General features: G+C 44.6%; 1 protein-coding gene across 1 annotated transcript in view; it reads left to right on the top strand.

The window, feature by feature from the left end:
• Positions 1–97: 97 nt before the first annotated feature.
• LOC140574482 (cohesin subunit SA-3) overlaps positions 98–15,401 on the top strand; it is a 16,212-nt gene continuing 908 nt past the window's right edge. Inside the window, exons 1-29 of the mRNA XM_072694331.1 lie at positions 98–106; positions 1,943–1,995; positions 2,462–2,555; positions 3,038–3,241; positions 3,830–3,926; positions 4,215–4,291; positions 4,432–4,636; positions 5,228–5,379; positions 5,479–5,676; positions 6,167–6,265; positions 8,158–8,237; positions 8,337–8,444; positions 8,550–8,643; positions 8,759–8,873; positions 9,006–9,109; positions 9,253–9,345; positions 9,630–9,722; positions 10,087–10,287; positions 11,247–11,314; positions 11,378–11,465; positions 11,558–11,644; positions 11,722–11,814; positions 11,900–12,068; positions 12,306–12,442; positions 12,709–12,810; positions 13,042–13,172; positions 13,775–13,891; positions 14,044–14,186; positions 15,394–15,401. The exon at positions 15,394–15,401 is cut by the window's right edge and continues 140 nt beyond it. Coding sequence (XP_072550432.1) covers positions 98–106; positions 1,943–1,995; positions 2,462–2,555; positions 3,038–3,241; positions 3,830–3,926; positions 4,215–4,291; positions 4,432–4,636; positions 5,228–5,379; positions 5,479–5,676; positions 6,167–6,265; positions 8,158–8,237; positions 8,337–8,444; positions 8,550–8,643; positions 8,759–8,873; positions 9,006–9,109; positions 9,253–9,345; positions 9,630–9,722; positions 10,087–10,287; positions 11,247–11,314; positions 11,378–11,465; positions 11,558–11,644; positions 11,722–11,814; positions 11,900–12,068; positions 12,306–12,442; positions 12,709–12,810; positions 13,042–13,172; positions 13,775–13,891; positions 14,044–14,186; positions 15,394–15,401 — 3,219 coding nt within the window. The remainder of the gene's footprint in view (positions 107–1,942; positions 1,996–2,461; positions 2,556–3,037; positions 3,242–3,829; positions 3,927–4,214; positions 4,292–4,431; positions 4,637–5,227; positions 5,380–5,478; positions 5,677–6,166; positions 6,266–8,157; positions 8,238–8,336; positions 8,445–8,549; positions 8,644–8,758; positions 8,874–9,005; positions 9,110–9,252; positions 9,346–9,629; positions 9,723–10,086; positions 10,288–11,246; positions 11,315–11,377; positions 11,466–11,557; positions 11,645–11,721; positions 11,815–11,899; positions 12,069–12,305; positions 12,443–12,708; positions 12,811–13,041; positions 13,173–13,774; positions 13,892–14,043; positions 14,187–15,393) is intronic.

Below are 15,401 nucleotides of genomic sequence, written 5' to 3'. Positions count from 1 at the left end.
GAAGGGTGGGGATTCTGTGTGGCGCGAAAACCAAGAAAACGTAACACACCGCGTGACCGCATCGACCAATAGCGTTCTGAACTGCAATGGCGCCAAAATGTTAAGGGTAGATCTTCAACAGCCCCTTGTTCCCCTCGTAGTGCACTAGGGCTAGTTTAAAACTGCTGAACTACAGCTAAACTAGTGCACTAAAATGCTACATTTGTGGAACGTCATTATTCATAATTTTGTGATAAAAGTGGGGCACTACAAAGGGAGCGAGAAAACACTCAGTAGGGAAGACAATACCGGTCCTTTTATTTAGCCTTAGTATCAGTTATCAGTTAGTATCAGTTAATTTGTGTTAATTAGTACTAGCTTAGTAAGAACAAACTAAAATACTTACATTACTACCATTTATATTACTATTTAATACTTTCTGATTATTGCACAGCACTGTATTGAAAATGCGTTTGAATATTTAGTTTATACCCTAAATTCCTACCAGATCCTCATCCTTATCCTACATTGCACATTAAAAATATAGACTTTTTATTCTTGATCTCTATTTTTATATATCTATATTTGCAATTGTGTATATGACAAATAAAATGTGTAAGTAAAAACTCAGAGTCGGTGTCTGTTTAGCTTCTATAACTGTGGTAAAGTGACGGTCCCGCTGCCGTGGTGCTCCGCGCAGCCCTCGCCTTACCCGCGTTAAGAGTGCAGGTGAACAAGCGGGCCATTGCTGAGCGCAGGGCCATAGAAGTAGTTAGGGCTGCCGTTATTACAGCGGCTTTCTGATTGGCTGAAAACTGTATCTGTGGCGTGTTGCCGGGTGGAAACATACTAAACAACCAATCATCTTTTATTGAATGCTACTATTAGCCAATCATGTTCAAGCATTTGTTTTGGCCTTTTTGTCCAATCAAATCTGACTTAAAATCGCGCCTAAAATGTTCGAGCGGTACCGATAGAGAAGAGAACCGGGTCACTCAGACCTGCTGACAGCGTGGAGCCGCTCCCCCGACTCATTCTGAGGTAAATCTCCCGCTAAAGGGTCTAAAGTCAGGGACAGGAGAACGGTGGCGATGCTAATCGGCCAACTAGCTGCTGCTGCTCGAGTGTTCCTCTCGAGTTCCTCTCCTTTAGTGTTGTAGTGCCACAGTTCTGCAGGTTCTCTGATTGTCTAGTACCCTGTTATGCGGTTTATGAGATGCAGTAATTGGTGGGGAAAGATGTGGAATTTGTAGACTTATCAGCAGGACAGAGATAAGCCAGCATTCCCTGATAAACTACTGCGGGCTGAAGAGCGCGGAGAGGTTCTGCTGCTGAAGGTTCATCAGGCCGGGCTGAGCTGGGTCGGGCTGGGCTGGGCTGGCTGGGCTGGGCTGGGCTGGGCTGAGCTGGGCTGAGCTGGGCTGGGCTGGGCTGGGCTGAGCTGAGCTGAGCTGGGCTGAGCTGAGCTGAGCTGGGCTGAGCTGAGCTGAGCTGGGTCGGGCCGGGCTGGGCTGGGCCGGGCTGGGCTGGGCCGAGCTGGGCCGAGCTGGGCTGGGCTGGGCTGGGTCGGGCTGGGCTGAGCTGGGCTGGGCTGGGCTGGGCCGGGCTGGGTCGGGCTGGGCTGAGCTGGGCTGGCTGAGCTGGGTCGGGCTGGGCTGAGCTGGGCTGGGTCGGGCTGGGCTGGCTACTAAAAAGTTCAATCAAATCATTTTAGGAATTCTCCTTCAATGAATTTAGGGACATTTACAAATACCGAATTTGTTTAACAAAACACGATTTAAGACTCAGGTTCAGGCTCAGGCTCAGGGGATTTTAGATTAGGGATTTAACTGAATGAAGACAGGCCCTCTTTCAGTGTTAAAAGTGTAACAGTGTAATGGTAAACTGAGAAGCTTGTATCATTTGCTTCGTTCTGCTTTTGAGGAATTTGGAAACAGCAGCTGCACCCTTTCTGTTTCTGCAGCTGTTTGTGGATAAAAGTGAAGGCATGGAGAAAGGAGACTCTGACCTGGACAGGTAGCTCGGTCTATTTAACACTTTCCTGGTTTACAGTGTACTGTATGTTGTTTTTAAATATAAAGGACGTAGACATCCTGTTGATTATGACTGAGCAGTGCTGCGATTTTAACTGTGAGCTGCGAAGGTGATCAGACCAATAAAGCTAAAACAGATACTGTTTCTTTACTGAGATTTCGGAGAGATTCTGAAATCATGATCAGTAGAGAGATACACAGTTCATTTTAAAGTAGAATTATACATGAAAGGTCTTACAAGTCTGTGTTATACCTTTTATAGAGCTTAAAAATAAATGAATTACTGACCAGTTCACTCGATTGTAAGTGTAAAAGCGTCTCTTTAGAGCGTTTCTATTGGTCCGTTTATCATGAAATTCTGATCCAGTATAAAGAACAACTGCAGATTCACAACAACAAAAAAGGAGATACTGTGTGTGTGTGTGTGTGTGTGTGTGTTATGGAAATAGTAGCCCTGAGGAACTGGACGATATCTTGGACACAGACTTCGAGCCCCAGCTGAGGATCTCCAAGAGAAAACAGGACACAACATTGGAAACAGCAGTGTGTGCCCATTTGCTCTCTCTCACTGTACTCACTCGCTCACTCACACTCTTGTACCGTAGTCTACATTCCCATTACAAGCCTCATTAATTCTGATATTTTGCTCCGATGCGATCTTGATGGCTCATTGATAAGAGTAACCTGTATGTGTGAATCTGTCACACATTGATCTCACACTGATGCAATTATGCATGTCGCCTCCGTCACCAACAATGTTCCTCACCTCCATTTGTGTTTTTTGCGCTGCCAGTGCCGTCTGATGACCGCACTAAACACATGGCTACAGGCAAAAAGAAACATTAAAGAAGATCAGTTTACATTCATGGCACATGCCCACAAATCAGATATGATGTATCTGATCTAGGACCACGTATGAAGGTGGCTCAAATCTGTTTGGAAAACTTTGGATTTGATCTGTCCACACAATCCTGAAGAAATCAGATGTCACAAAAAACCTTCCCTCTCACACCGTTTCTCCACAGTCTCCCAAAAGGCTCCGTCAGAGGACAGTGAGTCGCTCGACCAGCAGCTCTGGCACGTCCCAACCCGATACTCCGACAGCCCCCCTCACTTCTGCAGCAGAGACAGGAAGGAGAGAGAGAGGGGCGAGGAGGGAGCGCGAGAGGAGCCATTCTGCTGCATGGCACTTATATGAGGCTGTGAGCTCTGGACGCAGCGCCATTGTGGTGAGAGAGTGAGAGGGAGAAAGAGTGAAAAAGCTCTGGGGGAAGCAGCGTTGCAGAGAGAGCGGTCTACCTGATAGAAACAGCCTCAGTGTACACACTGAGTATACAGTCCGCTATAGATGCCAGTCAAACAGATCTGTCCTAAATGATGTAAAAAATCAATGTTTAAGCTCAGGTTACTTTAAAAAAATAATGTAAATACAAACAGCTAAAGAATCTGAACGTAGGAAGTAAATAAAAGGGACATTCCAGGTTAAAGCGAGTGTTTAGTATGTAATACACATGGTTGCTTGGTTAACCCAAACCTAGGCTGGAATGGTGTTGATTATTCTGTACAGTGCTGAATCTCTCACCCTCATCAGTTTGATACAGCTCATTTTTATGTCCCTATGTTTTTGTAAATCAGTGTTCCCTCACTACAATACCCACACACTGAAACTCTGGCTGTGCAGATCTTGACACTCAGCAACGGCGCTTCTGTTTTATCCCTAATAATGTGAAATATTTAAATTTTATAAAAGACTAACATTTTCAGAAATGGTACTGGTTAGAGGCCTGGGGTCTGAGAACTCCTGATGTCTGTTTCAGACAGTGGTTGATGACTGGCTGGATGACTATAAGCAGGACCGTGAGGAGGGACTTCGGGAGCTCTTTAATTTTGTTGTTCAGTGCTGTGGCTGCAAAGGTAAGACTTCATACTGGGTTTCCGATCTGGATCTCCAGACTGAGCTCTTATGTGCTGTAGTTCAGATATTTCTTTTTTTTAATTAGGAAATGAGAGATTGAAAAAGAGATTGGTTGGGTTAGTGACCAGCTCGTCGTTTGTGTATGACTTGGAACCGGATTTGTGTTTGGTATGTGTATGACTGATTGGTATGTGTATGACAGGAATAAGTTACATTTAGACGAAAACAGTGTAAGTCAAAACTGGACATGGAATATAAGAATAATGCCATTCTCCTTTCTCTTTTAGGTTTGGTGACCACAGAGATGTTCACCAGTATGCAAAATGCTGACATCATCAGTCACCTGACTAAAGAATTTAATGAGGTGAGCAGAGTGCAGTCTCTCTGTAGTGATTATGGGTTCACGCCATTCAGGGCTCTGAAAACCCCAAATTGTGTTCTCCGTTAGATCCACCACCTTAATAAGGATTTTGATTGTCAAATCATTGTTAAAATGGCCTGCAGGGCTCGGGGAGTTACCCTGTGGTAGCTGGGGGTTCTGTGGGCCGACGGTTCCGTGAGGGGTTGTGTGAGTTCGTGTCCCAGTTGGTGCGGTGTTGCCAGAACAGTCTGCTGTATGATGAGTTCCTGTTTTCCTCTCTGGTGGCGTTCCTCACGGGCCTGGCCGATTCACAGGTCCGAGCTTTCAGACACACCAGCACGCTCCTCGGTAAGGGTCCTTCTCTCACTCTAGGTTTTTCTAATTAGTAATCACAACCCGCTCCTGGAGGCCACAGCCAGGTGAGGAATAAGACACTTTCTGTTGTACTCGATATCCTGGGTCTTCCTCAACCAGTTTCCTGCTTAGCGTCTGCTGTTAGAGTTACTGATCAGGGGTGCGTCTCCCCTGAGAGGAGTCATAAACGGTTAAGCAAGCATCACAACAAACACCCTCTACCAGTTAAGATCTCAAGACTATGCTGCTTTTAAGAACATTTGACTAGGGCATGAACCCCACTGTATTCTGTCTGGTACTCATAAAAAGGTTTCTGCAGTGGTTCTTTAGTGAAGCGGATGGTTCTATTTCGAATTCTGAAAATTCAAAGAACCACTGGAATGAATTAAAGGTTCTTTGCCTAAATAGTTCTTTATATAAAAGGAAAATGTTTTGTAGACAGTTCTTTTATAGAATATATAACAATAGAAAGGGGTCAGTTGGTGTAAAAAATCCTTCGCACAGTTCTATATGGAACCCTTTTTGCTCAGTTTTGTGTTTTATGATCTAAAAAAAAAGTGTGTGTGTGTGTGTGTGTGTGTGTAGCGATGCATCTTATGTCTGCAGTAGTGGAGGTGGCTACAGTGGTGTCTGCTCAGGCAGAGGTGGCGCACAGACGCTGTCAGCTGGAGAAAAACAAGAGCCCTCAACACCAGGCCACAGAGAGACTGGAGGAGCTGCAGAACTCTTACAATGAGGTGTCCTCTCAGTGCTGCTGATAGCCGTGCTGCTCAGAACATTATTTAACAATAATTATGTAATATCCACCCTATATGTATTGTATGTTCTGCATGTAGCTGCTGGAGCATCAGGAGGAGCTGCGTTCTCTGATGAACGCCATTTTCAAGGGCGTGTTTGTGCATCGCTACAGAGACAAAGTTCCAGAGATCCGAGCTCTCTGTGTGGCGGAGATGAGGGTGTGGCTCAAAAAAAACCCTGCTACGTTCCTTAATGATGGGTACCTCAAGTACCTGGGCTGGATGCTGCATGACAAGGTGTTCACATACACACACAAACCTAGTGAATACATCTTTTAGGCAGTATGGTTTTTAAAAGGGATGCGCAGCTTTGCGTTAAAGTCCTGTTAAACAGAAATGGCCGACAGTTCCTTCATTTCTGAATCTGAACTAAGTCCACTCTGCTTTTTGAACTTTCCCGCTAATCTGACGCCTTCTGTCCACTCTTGAGCCTTCCTCTGATCTCCCAGAAACTGTACTGGCTCCGCTGTACCTCCTTCACACTGATTAACGTTGTTGTTGTTGTTGTTGTTGTTGTTGTTAGTGCATGGGTGAGAGGGATGTTTGTTATAGTAAAAAGTGCTGCACAGTGGAAACTGACTCAGTTTAAATGTACCAAAATTAACCAAACTTCAGATTGTCCCACAGCCACACCTCTACATCTTCTAATATTCAGCAGTATCATGGCACTTATGCATTTATTTGTGTGTGTGTGTGTGTGTGTGTGTGTGTGTTCTGATTGCTGCAGCAAGCCAGTGTTCGTATGCAGTCTGTGTTGTCACTGCAGAGGCTGTATGAAGAGAAGGACTTTATTGGCCGTTTGGAACTCTTTACCAATCGCTTTAAGGTGGGCTGAAGCTTTAAAGCCCCTGGGAACACATTTAAATACATTATTATTATTTATTTTAATATGAAATTTTGGTGTGAAGTGAAACATTCAGCAAAGTTTAAATAGAAAACACAAAGCAGAAATATGATAAAAACACATGGCTAAATGTGCTCATCAAATCTCTCTGTACATCGTTTTAATTTGCATTACATTTACATTGAAAGCATTTAGCAGAAGCTCTTATCCAGGGCGACTTACAGAAGTGCTTCACTGTTTACTCAGAAAATATCCTTAGCTAGAATGTATCAGCTAGGATCCTAAAGATCCAACTAAGCGCAGAAGTCAGTATGGAGACACAATACTCCACACCCTCTACACTCTGCCTCAGTACTCTCGGAAGAGGAGGGTCTTCAGTCTGTGTTTGAAGACAGCGAGCGAGCGGTTGAGTTTAAGGTGGTGAGCTACCATCCAAGAAGACATCGAGACATGCTCAAATGCGAGCAGAAACCTGTGTGTCAGACGGTGGGAAAGAAAGGATGAGTTAAGTGTTGTTGGAGTAACAGTGGTAAGAGTCCATGGAAGGATATTACTTCACCAAGAGAGTGAAACGTTGTCCACCAGACAACGATGAGCGAATGTGTCCCCTTGTCATGAGTGCCCCTCCAGGTGCGATGCAAACAGTCACCGTAAAGAGCCGGTAATACCAAGGCTGGCAAGGACAGACAGGAGGATTTTGTGGTTCACTGTATCAAAGGCTGCAGAGAGGTCGAGGTGAATCAGGACTGATGAGTTTGGCAGATTTTGCTGCAGGGAGCTTCTCTAACAGCAATGAGAGCAGTTTTAGTAGAGGGCGCCGGTTTAAAGCCAGACTGGTTAGGGGCCTGTCGATTGTTTTGAGTGAGAAAGAGAGACAGTTGATTGTAGACAAAATGTTTAAGGATTTTTGAGAGGAAAGAAGAAGGATTCAAATGACTGTACTTGACTGACAAGCAAATCTTTTTCTAAGTGACCTCAACAACGCAGACAACTTTAGAAAGAAAATGTGTTTTTTAGTTTTTTTACTTTACTTTATTGCGGCTGTGATTTCAGAGATTCTTAGTTTATTGACGTTCTGAGATATTTGTAATTGATTTACCGTTCATATATAAATACACAACATAATGGAGCTCACTTTGAGCATCAAGTTTGGACCCTAACCCCACAGAACTGTCACATACCTGGACTACAGGAGCTAATACTTCAGTTATCATCTGAGTGGAGCTTTACCACGAGAGGTACAGGCTGGTTATTCAACTCTGCTCTAGACCCTGCAGACCTAGCTCTGCCCACACAGAGAGGACCAGCTGGCTCTTTGTCACAGTACCTCATTGCCGGGGGGATTAGCCGGGCTTCTCCTCACTTTGTAGCAGCTTGTGTTCTGAATAAAGTTACTGAAGCTGTCCTCAGTGAAATGTTTACTACACATACTGGTAGTGTTGTGGAAGACACCACTGTGTCCATGGCCAACTTAAAACATGTCCCATTTTATGTGATGACCCTTTTAGAGAAGGTTATCCATTTTTCTGTTGGATGGGCATCCAGGGAATGCACACACATGCCATGCTGGACTGCGTATTCTACATAGAGAGGAGAGCAATACTGGTGAAATGCTGCAGACATTTATTAGACCATGGGAAAATATTTATAAGACATACTTTGTACATTTACACAGAGGGGCCTGAGGAGCCAGATTCACTTAATTAGCAAGAAAAGGCAGATTTAGGTTCCCAGTGGGTGTTGATGGGTGTGCTAGTGTTAGTGGCTGTGTGAGTGTGTGGTGTGTTAAGGTGGGTGTGCTAGTGTGGGTGAGCTAGGGTGAGTGTTAGTGGCTGTGTTGGTGGGTGTGTTAATTATGTTCAGTTGTTTTAAAGGAGAGGTTGTTGAACATGGTGCTGGACAGAGATTCTGAAGTGGCTGAGGAGACGGTCAGACTGCTGCTGCTCATCAGACAGTGAGTGTCTAAGTGTTTGTAGGTGTTGGTGGGTGTGATTGTTTTCCAGTGTTCTGTAATTGTGTGTGTGTGTGTGTGTGTGTGTGTGTGTGCGTGCAGGGGGATGGAAGACGGTTTGAGTGAAGAGGAGTGTAGTTGTGTGTATCCGCTTGTTTTCGCAGCACACAGAGGACTGGCCTCCATAGCTGGAGAGTTCCTTTATAATTTGTGAGTTTCCAATTCATCATCATCGTCATCGTCATCATCATCATCACCATCATCATCATTGGTGTGTGTGTGTGTGTGTGTGTGTGTGTGTGTGTGTGTGAGTAGGTTGTGTGGTGAGATAAATCACTTGTCAGAAGGGAAAGAAAAGGGCAGTGTGACTTTTCTCAACCTCCTCACATCCTTCTTTATCCAGAGCAAGGTAACAACGCTACCCGACACCATTACTCCATTACTAGGTAAAGTTCCAAAAAGTCTTTCAGAAATGTTTTCTAAAGTTCTCGCTGCACTTTTGTCTGTGTGTGTGTGTCTATCAGTATCATGAGCATGCTGCATACCTGGTGGATAGTCTTTGGAGGGTGGCGGGGGTGGAGCTGAGAGACTGGGAGACGATGACTTCACTATTACTTCAGGAGAGAGCAGAGGGCCTGGGTCAGTCTGGTCTCCTTTCAGTTGTTCTCCCTCACTTGTCAGCTCCAGATGTTTGTTTTCTGATCAAAAATCTCTCTGTGTGTGTGTGTGTGTGTGTGTGTGTGTGTGTGTGTGTGTGTGTGTGTGTGTCAGGGCTGGAAGATGATGAAGAGGCTGCTCTGATTGAGATCATGATTAGTGCAATCAGACAGGCAGCAGAAGCCACACCCCCTGCATCACGCTTACCTGCGAAGAAGGTCTGGGAGGGTGTAGAGAATTTTGCTATGTTAATGAAAAGTCTAAATATTGTCATCTTTGCTGTGAGGAGGTGTCCGGTTGGTGCATGGGTGGTGTACGGGCGGTGTCTGCGCTGGCTAATCGGTACTACTGTGTGTTTTAGAATCTGAGTATGAAAAGCAGGAAGCTCCAGGCTCAAGAGAAAAGACGAATCACACATCATTTCATACCCCTGCTGCCACTGCTGCTGGCCAAGGTGAAACTCTCCTCATGAAATGCAGTAAAATAAATAAAAATCTGATGTTTGAATGCAGAGCTCTCTCTCTCTCTCTCTCTCTCTCTCTGTAATGTACATGTTCTTGTAAAGTCTGTGTATACTGTGTATACTATTCTTCTCTGTGTATTGTCTGTAAATTATATGTAGCTGTATATTAACACTATGTTAACACTACAGAGTCACTAACAGCCGGAACAAATTTTTTGTGTTTGTGAATATACTTGGCCAATAATTCTGATTCTGATTTTTTTTTTCTCTCTCAGTACTCTGCAGATGTTGAGAAGGTGAGCTGTCTGCTGAAAGTGCCGCTGTATTTTGAGCTGGAGGCCTATGGCAGCACCGGTCGCCTGGAGAAGGTACTGACTGAGTTCTATGCTCTTTATAACGCATTCTTAAACACTGACTTCACATCCAGACAGAAACAAACTGCGGAGTGAGGAGGCAGTGTTGTCACTGCACCTTTCAAGCTATTTGGGTTCTAGATCAACAGGCCTTTTAGCACTTTTACAGTTCTGTTCTTCCTTGGGCATTGACCCTCCTACAGTGCACCCTTTTTGTCTACACACACTTGCCCGCAAACACACACACACATTGCCTGAATATATACAAGACTGTTAGCCAATCAGTGCTGCTGCTCCGGGTGACTATGTCTAAACACAAGAACCTGCCAAGTTTTCTGATGTGATCATCTCTCTCTGTCTCTCTCTCTCTCTCTCGCAGTGTTTGGAGCTACTGCTCTCTCAGGTGTGTGAGGTTGTGGAGAAGCATCATGAGGAGCGTGTGTTGGAGGCGTGTGTTCGGGTTCTGTATGCACTTTGTTCAGACCGCTACACCTTCTCAGCTCGTGCCGAGAGAGCCGTTAGCCAGCTGCTGGACACAACACTGGAAAAGTTTATCGCACACTTCTCTGATATCCTGCAGGTGATCACTGCACCCTTCAGCTCCCAGCACAAACCTCCATTACTGCTTAAGTCACCTTTCATTAAACCCCAGAAACCCCATCATTGGACTGTGAGCTTGGTGAGAGAGTGAGTGTGAGCTCCATACGATCTCAGGATGCTGCAGAAAGAGATGAGCTGTAGTTAATTTATGGCTTTTTAAATTTACACCACTTGAGTCGCCAGGTCACTGTGCTGTTCACACTACACAACTGGATCTCTTGTAATTGTGAATGTTTAAATCGTGGTTTGCACATTTTACACCTGTTCAACGACTACAGGTCACCCTTTACAACCGTTCCAGGAAAAATCACAGACAAGTCTGTTTTCTCTCGTTTTGTCAAGAAAACTCACATCAGAAGTGAGGGAGAATGATGAGAGACTGTGTGAGAAAGGGTTTAGTAATCCCAAAAAACATGGATGTGGATGTCTGCAGGAAGCAAGCAGTTAAATGTTTTGTGCACTGAAATGTGTTGAAAAACGAAAAAAAGAGAAAAGCATATGTGTGAAGGAGTGGGTCGGATATGAGGCCAGCAGGAATGGTCTGTTCTGCAGAGGGAGCTGGAAGTACATAAATATTATTATTTATTAAATATATAGTTTGAATGAAAACGTAAGAAACCAATGAAAACGTAGATATTATGGTGGAGTGTATGCCAGTATGTTCTGCTAAAAACTGTATTATGCCACTGCACCACAAACACACACGTAGATGCATGATAAGACTGGATTTAGGGAGTTCTTTCGCTTCTTCCTCGGCTTCTTTCTCCTTGTGTTCTCATTGACTGGAGCACACCGCACTCACTGCCAGTCCTTCCCTGGTTGTGACACTTTTCACACCACAGTCCCTCGCCCCCCCCCACCCCCCACCCTCACAGGATATCATCCAACCCAGAATGACCGTAATGTGTGTGTGTGTGTGTGTGTGTGTGTGTGTGTCAGGGCTTGGCTGATGAGGATGAAGTGTACACTGCTGCAACCTCCTTGAAGAGGCTGGCGGTCTTTAGCAGGTGGGTTTAAGTGTGTTTATCCAACTCTTTAGAGAAGTTTTCACTCCTGTTTTTTCCTCTTAGTGCCAGAGATCTGACCGCCTGGAATCTGTTTGAGCCATGCTTCACTCTGCTGAAGACTGGCGTGGAAACCAGAGAGATTGACAAAGAGGTAACAAGCGCGCACACACACACACACACACACACAATTACAAACATTATACAGTGTCAGGTACTGTGTGTGTGTGTGTGTGTGTGTTGTAGTTGATGGTGCCGGCTCTCAAGTGTGCCATGTTCCAGCTGCTCTGGGAGAGGGTGAAGATCTCAGATGAAGCTGTTCAAACAGACAGGGTAGAGTAACTGCACTCTCTATGACACTAATACTGATCCATACACCTGTAACCCCTTCCTCCCTCTTTCTCTCTCAGGCTGTTTTGAAGAAGCTGGAGAAAATGGTTCGCTCCTTCTGTGTTATGTGTCAGAGTTGTCTCCCACTGCATCAGAGTCATGTCAGAGACCAAGTGAATATCTCTCTCTGTCTATTTCTCTATCTCTTTTTATCTCTCTCACTCTCCCTCACTCACTCTCTGCTGGTCAATCTCACAGGCGTTTGAGTGTTTATGTGACGTGCTGGTGGTGTTCGGGCAGCAGGTGGAGGGGGCAGAGGTGTCAGAGCTGCAGAGTGTGAGTTTTCCTCCAGATGAGACTCTCAGGGCTGAGATGGCCTCATTCCTGTTGGACTACATCTTCACTGATGCTGATGATAATGCTGAAGGTACAGAACCTAACTGTGATACAGTCAAGTAACACACTTGGGAGAGGTCAGATCTCATGTATAGGACTGAATGTAATTATTTATTATGGATCAAATTTTTACTCATCAGGCTCTAATAAGTACACAGTAACAGTTTTGGATGGAGTGTGGTATGGGAGGTATAGGTTATCTCGGACAGCAGCGATTCAGGGGCGTGGCAAGTCCCTTAGTTTCACTCTCACCTTTGTCCTCCTGCAGAAGAGGATGAGGAGGAGATGATGAAGCTAGGTGCTCTTAGGCGCAGAAGGAGCCAGCTGGCAGGATATTGCAAACTCCTCATATATGGTGTGTTCAACCTCGGGGCCGCTACCGACGTCTTCAGAAACTACAATAAGGTGTGTTCCTGTAAACACCAGGTTAAATATGAGGCATTTCTCTGCGGATTAAGTGGAGGCTTTTAAATACAGCATACACATTCACATATCAGACCTCCCAGAGCTCAGAACCACAGAAGCTGATGTACGGCCTGTGCTGTAATGGATCTCTTCACTGATCTGGGAGTGTAAATGGAATTATGATTGATTATGATTAAAACTGGGCCGGACGAGAGACCGACTGACACCATGGGTTCTGTGAAGGTACTGAAAGATGTTTTGTGTAGTTTTACAGAGATTTTGGTGACATAATAAAGGAGACGCTGAGCAAATCAAAAGTCATCAGTGCGGTGGAGAGCGCCAGGACCGTCTGCCTCAGCCTGCAGCAGGTGTGTGAGAGGGAGGAGAGCAGAAAATGCGGTTGAGATTTGTTACAGATTTGAAACATGTTTGAAACATTTTTCGTAGTGATTTTTAGCACTGATTCAGCCAGAACCCGTTATATCTAAATTTGGGTTGTGCATTAGGAGATCTATGTTCCCAGCTACCAGTAGTTTAGTAGACATTAGCGTTCCTGTGCGTGTGCGTGTGCGTGTGCGCGTGTGTGTGTGCGCATGTAGCTGTTTTCTTCTTTAGGAGATGAGAAGCAGGATGGGGAGATGAGGGAGATCAGAGATCTGGCTAAAAGACTTGCTATGAGTTTTGGTATCAACCTGCAGCTCATCCGTAAACCTCTCTTAGCTCTGCACCAGTAAGTCTCCTGCACGCACATGTTATTAATCCTGAAGGATTATTGAAGTATTACAGGGACGTGTGTTGGTGATGAGGAACTGAGTTGTATTTACGTTTACACGATAAGATAAGAAAATTAGTGTCATGGCAGCAAAGGGATAGCAAGACTTTCAGAGGCAAAACGTAGATAAATTACCAATATATATACACGATATAAATAATACAAGTAAAAGAAATCTTATTATACAGATAAAAGTATTATACAGATAAAAGTACAGATTAAAGATGTGAGTTCTACACGTTCCTGTATGATTGTAGGTGATATAATGAAGAAATGCTGACCTCAGTGTAACTCCAGCAGTCAGGGTTCGACAGTAGTGTTTGGACTGAAATCAGGACGGTAGTTAAAGTCACACACCCAGAGCTGAAACACTGTAGAACTAAAAGCTAAAAAAGAAGTGCAATCTTTGGTTATGGTGTAAATAAAGGATAACGGATGATTGAACAGTAGAGCAGTGGTACGGTTTCTCACGTGATTTATTATCAGCTGGAAGCACTACCGACCCTTCACTTCACAGCATTATATCTGTTTAGAAAGAGTGTGTGTGCGTGTGTGTGTAGGGATGGCATCCAGTTCTCTCTGCGGGGTTCTGATGAAGGTGACCGTTCTAATCTGAGATTTCTGGAGATCCTCAGTGAATTCAGCTTTAAACTCGTACAGCAGGATCGCACCCAGCTGTATGTCTCTCTCTCTCTCTCTCTCTCTCTCTCTCACTCACACACACACACACACACACACACACACACACCGCTTATATGCATACAGAAAAAAACACTGAGCCTAATGTCAGATTTTATTTTGTTTACATTCTCTCTCTCTCTCTCTCTAGGTTGAGTTACCTGCAGCATGTGTGTGGTGGTCTGAGAAGCAGCTGTGTGATGATGTATGACCGCTCCCTTCGTTTGGGGTCCAGAGACACAGTGACTCGTTTGCCCCTTGTGACACCTGCCAAGAAACGCCGCCGGACAGAGAGTCAGTACTCATACACACAAAGACACACTAACACTTTTAGACACACACAGGAAGCTGAGACCCTGTTGAAGGAAGGTTATGAACCTGGTCCAGTAGATTAGGCCATAATTAAACTCTTTCGATTCAGGACAGAAAAGCAGCCAGATGACACTGTTCACTAATTCAACTTTGGGATTTAGAATTTACATTTGCAGCAATGAGCAGATTTGCAGCTTATCCAGAGCGACCCAAGAAAGACCTTGTTTTTTCTTTAGTTAGCTAGTTTGAATAGACTAATAATTCAAAGATACCTCTAAGCTTTAGACATTACTAAGCACAAGTCAATAAGGTGACCACTATTCGCCCAAGTATTCTCTGAAGAGGAGGGTCTTCAGTCTGAGACACGCTGAGATGCGGGTAAGAACCTGTGTCAGACGGTGGAAAAGAAAGGATGAGAATTTTGTGTACCTGGCTCCAATGCAAAGGCCAGTATCGCACTGGAGTGATTTGGGGGAAAATTAAAGTGCCATCTACCCACCCTGGACAGAGCAAAGCCAAATGTGCTCTCTTGGGGCCCCGGCTGCCAATGACTAGCAGCATGACTGGGATTAATTGGCTGTAGGTTAACTCACACAGCGAGTGCTTTATTTAACGGTCCACACATTCACCACATAGAGAAAGAAATGCTCTCGTGGATTAAGCCCATTTCTGATGTTTCAGTTCTGCCCTACACAGCAAAGCATCTTAGTCTGTCCTTACTGTCCATACTGTCCTTAGTCCATGTCCTTGTCAGTGTGACTGACAGAGGTAAAGAGAAATGCATATTAAAGACCATACGTCCCGCCAAATTATGAAATTATAAATTAGAAAAAGAATCAAAAAGCTATTTAACATTTTATAAAGTGGAGTGTAAGGGTGCGGTACTGTCCAATCACTCTCATCCCGCTTTCTACACCTTGCCCTAAGAACTTCTGAAATTTCCCCCGACTGAAGTCATCCTACAGGTTTCTGAGTGTTACTGTTACGTGACCTGTGGTCACTACAGAAAGATGTGCAGATCAGTTGAAGGTTACCAGCCGGCAGTTTGAGTTAGGACCCTTTCAGAGGTTTCTCCTTTTTCAGTGAAGTTGATCACGCTGAATCATAGCAGTGTGCTATGATTCTCTCTGTGTCTGTGTCTGTGTCTGTTTCTGTATGTGTGTGTGTGTGTGTGTGTGTGTGTGTTTAGGGTCAGTC

Source organism: Salminus brasiliensis, chromosome 12, assembly GCF_030463535.1.
Source record: "Salminus brasiliensis chromosome 12, fSalBra1.hap2, whole genome shotgun sequence".
NCBI lineage: Eukaryota > Metazoa > Chordata > Actinopteri > Characiformes > Bryconidae > Salminus > Salminus brasiliensis.
Note: the sequence above shows the minus strand (reverse complement) of the source record. Positions and strands in the feature narration are given on the sequence as shown.